We start from the raw sequence: 6,811 nt of genomic DNA on the forward strand, positions 1-6,811 counted from the left end.
GCCCTACAAGGAGTGGCTACAGGACCTGAACCTGTTCAGCCTCCACAAGAGAAGGAGGAGGGGGGATCTGGTGGCTGTCTACCAGCTGGCCAAGGGGGACCATCAGGCAATGGGAGAGTCCCTGTTCCCCTGAGCACTACTGGAAGTAACAAGGAATAATGGTCATAAGTTGACTGAGAGTAGATTCAGGCTAGATATCAGGAAGCGCTACTTCACAGTCAGGGCAGCCAGAAGCTGGAACCAAGTTCCAAGGGAAGTGGTGCACACTCCTACCCTGGGGGTCATTAAAAGGAGGCTAGATAATCACCTTGCCAGGGTCATTTGACCCCAGTACTCTTTCCTGCCCATGGCAGGGGGTCAGACTTGATGATCTGCTCAGGTCCCTCCCGACCAGACCAACTATGAAACTATAAAGAATAAAGAAAATAAACACACCCACGTAGATGTAAGGAATGTTATTGTTATCAGATCAGAGGGGATAATTGATCTATGTTAACAGAGTTATACTTATTTACCTGAATTGAATATCTGATCTAAAATTGCAATATTGTGTCCATTCCTTCTGTTATTTTTAAGATAATACTCTTAGTCCAAACCTAGAAAGCAGCATAGACCCAAAGAATGATTTTATGTTCCATATGAATGTCTTGATTCCTTTGATTCACTGTTTCCTTGGGTACTTTCTCAGGAGTATAATGTCACCTTTCTTTTCTCAGAGGAAACTGTATCTAGGTAAATATCAGTCACCTATTCTGAAATAACCAACCTCAGGGAAAAGGTCAAGTTGCAAGTGTTCTGTGCATGAATCAAAGCAACCTGAATATAAGGCATTTGAATAGCACTTCAGTGACTCCTTCTGTTCAGGGGGGAGAGCGGAGCCATGGAAAATGATATAACCTCACTGAAGTCTGTGGGTAGATAGATCTACAGGAGAAAGTCTTAATTTTCTTCTATGACAGTTTGTAAATATCTGGGCCCTGCTTATAGGAGGACCCAGATTTCTTGTCCCAGGAGCACAGTCTCTAAGGGGACATGACAAGCACAGTGCAGGTACCAGCGGTCATGGACTGGTAACCACCAAAGTTCACTTTGTCTTCTGTACGCGGAAAGGAAGGGAAGAGATATTCCTTCTAAATTACATTTGACAGAAACCTGTTCTTATCTGAGTAACTAAAACTGAACCCCCTTCTCTCTCTTCTCTCCCCCAGTAATGTATTCCCGTAGAATAAACCCACTACAAGATTTCCTTAGGTTTTCTGTCATATCTTATTCATTACATTGACAGAGATCTCGTGGCTCTGTATTATGCAGAGCCAGAAAGAAAATACTGTTCATGCCATTTCCCCAAATGATTCAGTCAAAGCTTTCCAGATTGAATGGTAAATGTTTCTCATGACCTGCGAGAGGTGAGCTCTCCTTGAGTTCTTTGAAATACTTTTGACTTCCTGTCAGCACTTATTCTCTGCTGTTCTGTCTTGCTAGTCACAACATCTCATGCTGGCAGAATGTGATGCATTGCATTTCAGTGATGCTTTAAGTAGTAATGTGACATTTTGACTATAGCCATCTGAGGGAACTCTGATGAGCACCACTGGAGTGTGAGCTAATGTTACAATTCCCACTTGTTTAAAAGGAGCTGTTAATTAGACAACAAGAAGGATTTCCACAAAAACAAGTGAAAACACATACAGAGGAAGCTGCACAAATGCTGAAATTAATCTTCTACATGGTCACTTCTTGGCAGGTTGCATACTGGAGAGATATGGAGCAGGAAGAAGCAGCAGAAAAAATCAAAACTGAGGGAAATGAATCATCCATCATTCTGACGGGATTAGAAGGAAACACATTATACCACCTAACAGTCAGGGCCTATAATGCTGCTGGGTATGGACCACCTAGCACAACTGTGCATGCTGCCACCAAGAAATCCCGTAAGTGACCCGAACTTCTGTCTCAGCGGGGAAAAAAATCTTCGCCTTTCTGGCTTTCCCTATACCGCATATATAATAAGCAGAGCTAACGCATAGCTTTGATTCATGGTTTAAATCGTAATTCTAAAACTGACATGACAAATTTGATATTCACAAAAAAAAAAGGTTCTTTTCCTGGAAAACAAGGCTAAGCATTTGTGATACTGGAGAGAGATGAAAGGATTCGGGTTCATAAGCTTTGTAGAATATCTAATAAAATGACATTCCTGGAGCAAAAACCACCTTATCGGCTTCCGGCTAGAGAAGAGATCCTGCCTATGCAGATAAACATAAATGTCTTAAAAAATCAGAATGATTACCAGAATAAAAAGGTGCATTTAAGTGCATAATGTTATTTTCTTCTTCTTTTGCTCAGCTCCCAGCCAACCACCAAGCAATATTATGTGGATGCAAGATGGCTCTCATGTGTCTCTGGGATGGGAGCCAGTCAGACCCCTAGCAAATGAATCTGATGTAATGGGGTATAAGGTTAGTCTTCTCTCTTTTTCATTCACCTTCCCATGTTCCAAACTATCAAACCATCCTCTCTTCTTCTTCCTTTTTTACTTTCCTTTATCTTATGTCACCAAAGTATGCTGTACAGATTTTCTACACTTACTCCTAACTAGAACATAAAGAATAACACAAAAAGAGTGAAAAAAATTAAATATTCCAATACTTCTCTCTGTTGTGCTCATTAACTGATGATTATAAACTGAATGAGCACAATCTGAGGTCATCTCTGGCCCAAAAGTGGCTATTAATAAGACCAGACTGCAGTGAAATCCATGCTAACACTTCAATTTAACTGTGTTTACAGTAGGATTTAGGGAAATGCAGAAGGATGAGGCATCTTAAATACCATTAAAATTAATTTTTTTGTAGAGCAGAAGTACAAATACTGAGATTTGTTATGATCATGTTGGTGGTGTTCAGCAATCTGTGACTACAACATCTGGCATTTTAAGTTTTTCAGAGTTTTAAAGAGTAAAATCTAAACTGAATCTAAACTGAATCTGAAGTAACTTATGACATAAATGGGAAAAATATATGCTTTTAAATCATAACAAAATTCCTTATGTACCTATGTATCTATATATCTATATCGTTCTATTGACAGATCAATAAATCAATAGATAGATCTATATACAGTGTATATGTATATGTGTATCTATACATATATGTGTATGTACACACACACACACACACACACACACACACACACACTACCTGGTAGTATTGTATAACAGGAAATATCATCAGGAAAATGTAAAAAGGTTTGGATAAAATCAAAACTGTCTTAACCTTTATCAAAATGTTTGAGGTTCAGAAAAAGTTCAGTTAACTTCCTTACCATTTCACACTTCTCTGACTTTTTCAGTTTTGCCTGGGAATACAAGTCCTTGGACTGACATACTGCAAGGACAGCTACATATGCACCAGCTGCATTTCTCACCTACCCAAAATGAAAGACTAGTGTTTTCATAAGAGGGGCCAGATCCCCAGTCAGTACCATTTGGCTTAGTGAACTGGTTACTTTCACCACATGAGGTTCTGTTCCAAAGTATCTTCCTCCAATTTAAATCTGGATATTCACCAGCACATGAATTTTTTGATGGAATATGAATGAGAATGAACTTTAAAGGGGCCATGGGGATAAAAATAGCCTGGTACTGGGGAGTTAGGAAAAACACACCCTCACGGCTGAGGTCAGCAGCTGGGCTTCCCCAGACCTGGGGCTACTCTGGGAACATGTACAGAAATTCAGTTAGATTGTTCTAACTATACCCTATCTAACTTAGTGCATGTTCATGGTACTGTTAAATTAGATTGGGTTGGCCCTTTCTGACCAATATAACCTTCCTGAAACTTCTTTATAGTTCTCATTTAGATTGACCTAACTTAAGTGAACTAAGTGAACTAGATCAGATGGCCATTTTAATGTGATTTAACATGCCCCTAACCTCCACAAGTGTCTATCCATACTTTTAGGGGTAAAAAAGGGAGGTGGAGGACACAGGGAGTCTCTACCTAAAGTTGAAAGGCCAGATCCTATAACCCTTATGTCATTTCTCAAGCAAAACACTTTTTGCTATTATTGGCAGTTTAGCCTGAGTAAAGAGTCCAGCGTTTGGCTTAAAATTTTAATGATGGTTTTAAAGTGCCTTTGTAATCTGCAGGTATTGTTTAGACAAGAAGGTCAAAGCAACAGTCAAGTCATTGAAACACAGAAAACCTCTGCAGTGGTTCTTCTTCCTGATGTTGGAGTATATATCATAGAGGTTTGTGCTGTCAGTGAAGGAGGGGACGGGACAATCAGCTCCCAAATCAGAGTGCCATCTTTTTCAGGTAGGTCACTCTTAAGTTTTATATACAGAATGTTATGGTTTTTAAAATTACATCATCACTTTTACTAAGCAGGTGCTGCCTAAACTAGCCAAAAGGAAGTACTCACAAGAAATGCAGCCTAGGAGCTCCTAATTCTTGGGGCAGGAAGGGACCTGTTAGATTGGGAATCACAGCCTGAAACTTCTCTCCTGAAACTAGGCATTTAAATTATTCCTTCAAAAGCAGAGCTCTTTTCTTCAAAAGAAGAAACGAAAAAAATCATTACTGTGGGATCACTGCCTTTTTATCCAGTATTTCAGTGGCTTCAGCAGTTATCCAAGATTCCTCCTCTGCTTGAGGGGATTCCCAACCACATCCACCTGCAGAGTGCCCCAACACCCAAGCTACAGGCTAAGCAGGGTAGGTAGGGACACATACCACCACTCATACTGAAAATAATTCAGATTTTCTTGAGATAGAGGAAGAGAGCAAAAAGATGCATGATTTACCAGGGGAGAGAGAAACATAGGTTCTGATACCTGTTCAAAGGATCTGTTTGCACTTATCCAATGACTTTTCAACCTTAAATTTATCAGGCACCCTTAGGATAGGACCTAGATTTCTGATTCCTCTGTACCCACTCAGATGAGTGGTATAATCATGCTTTCAGACTATAAAGGGCATAACATTCATGTCTTGCACATCCTGGGCGAGTGATCTAACCACTGAATAATTGAATAAAACACCCCGTGGGACTTTATGCAAACTTCATTCATGTAAATGCATGCTAAATAGCTAATGACTGAACACATCTAATGGATCATGCTTTTCAGGGGACATGGGTATAGAAATGACCACAACTGGAGATACCCATTGGGCTTAGATAGACACTGTTCAGCCCTGCCAAAAGGCCATAAGTTCTGGACATTTGCAGTAGGTACTTTGGCTTTTAATTGCTGGTTTTTGTTTGTATTAAGCCATATGTTCTTTGATATTTGATTTTTAACTGCAGTTTTTAAGGACTGCACCATTAGGTGCAGTGTGACTTAGGCTTTCGGCACCTAAGTCACACCTTGTGAATTTGGGACTTAGTCTTCAGGAGTAGGCATCCCTCAATGGACTCAAGGCATCCTCCATTATTTTTGTGACTTGAGTGGCACCCAGTTTCAAAAACTAATTAATATATGACAGTGCTTACCTCCTTGCACAGAGGTCAAACAGTGTAAGTGGGGAATCATCCAGGAAGAGATAAACCTGAGCCTGTGATTATCTCCTTGTCTCCTCACAACTCACAGCACCCTTCAAAGGATATGGCAGCAGCCTTCTGGTACTTCAACACCCTTGCTAAGAATCACTGGTCTGTAGATACTATGTCCCAAATTTATTTAATGTAGTATTCACGTATAAATTAACTTGTCAAATGGTATGTGAGAGAAAGTTCATTTGATCTGAGCACTGCTTTTGAAAAGATTATAAAAATTGGAACGAACTTAGACAACCTGGATCCACCCTCTCTGCCAATAGCTCATCTAACCAATAGTTCATCTGACTTCCTGGAGTTCAACTCATTCACTCATTGGCTGCATCCACATGAGCATGGGTGTTTCATAGATTCATAGATTGTTAGGGGCTGGAAGGGACTTTGCAGATCATCGGGTCCAGCCCTGCCACTCCAGGCAGGAAGACAACTGGAGTTAGGTGGCCCCAGCAAGGTGACTGTCTAGTCTCCTCTTGAAAACCTCCAGGGCAGGTGACTGCACCACCTCTGGAGGGAGTTTATTCCACAGTCTGGACACCCTGAATGTGAAGGAGTTTTTCCTGGTATTAAGCCTGAAGCAGCCTTCCAAGAGTTTATATCCAATGGCCCTGGTCTTCCCCGGGGGTGCCATAGCGAACAGTTGTTCACCAAGCTCCTGATGCATTGGTTTCCTGGGGAGAATTAGTGGTGGCACACCTTGGGCTGCCACTAGTTGGCCCTGGGAACGCCTGTGCCATGCACCCTCTGGTGCGTGGCAGGTTACCCAAGGTTGGATAGGGGAGGTTGAGGCCAGCGCTGAGCTGGCCCCAGCAGCCTTACCTGGGGTCCTGGGGGCCTCCCAGGTCTGCAGCAGTGGTGATCCTGCTGCTTGGAGCCTGCCCGGCAGCCAAAGTGTGTCTCCAGCCAGCCAAGCTCTGCCTCTGCATGTCCTACTCTGCTTCTTTTTTCTTTTTTTTGTGCAGGTTTTTTTGACCCCTGGATACCCTTGCAGTGTGGAGAACAGTTGAACGTGCAGTATGTGGTGTCACAGACATGTCTGCAGTGCCACATACTACACGGCTCTGCTCGTCTGGATGTGGCCATCAGGAAGTTTGATTTAAGACATTTGATCCATATTCCTTCTAGTTTATGAACTAATACCACCTTTTTCAGGGAAGGAGTCCTCTCTTCTTTCTTCAGTAGTCCAACCAACACTTAAAAAATCCATCCTGGAAACATCTAAACAGGATGCGGTTCAACAAGGACAAGTGCAGGG

At 41.7% G+C, this 6,811-nt stretch overlaps 1 protein-coding gene across 1 annotated transcript in view; it reads left to right on the forward strand.

Moving 5' to 3' along the window:
- Positions 1–6,811, forward strand: part of CNTN5 (contactin 5) — a 1,308,168-nt gene that overhangs the window by 1,273,415 nt on the left and 27,942 nt on the right. Inside the window, exons 22-24 of the mRNA XM_019525021.1 lie at positions 1,745–1,931; positions 2,347–2,459; positions 4,151–4,319. Coding sequence (XP_019380566.1) covers positions 1,745–1,931; positions 2,347–2,459; positions 4,151–4,319 — 469 coding nt within the window. The remainder of the gene's footprint in view (positions 1–1,744; positions 1,932–2,346; positions 2,460–4,150; positions 4,320–6,811) is intronic.

This window comes from Gavialis gangeticus, unplaced genomic scaffold (genome assembly GCF_001723915.1).
Source record: "Gavialis gangeticus isolate Ggan-Ray unplaced genomic scaffold, GavGan_comp1, whole genome shotgun sequence".
In the NCBI taxonomy this organism is placed as follows: Eukaryota; Metazoa; Chordata; order Crocodylia; family Gavialidae; genus Gavialis; species Gavialis gangeticus.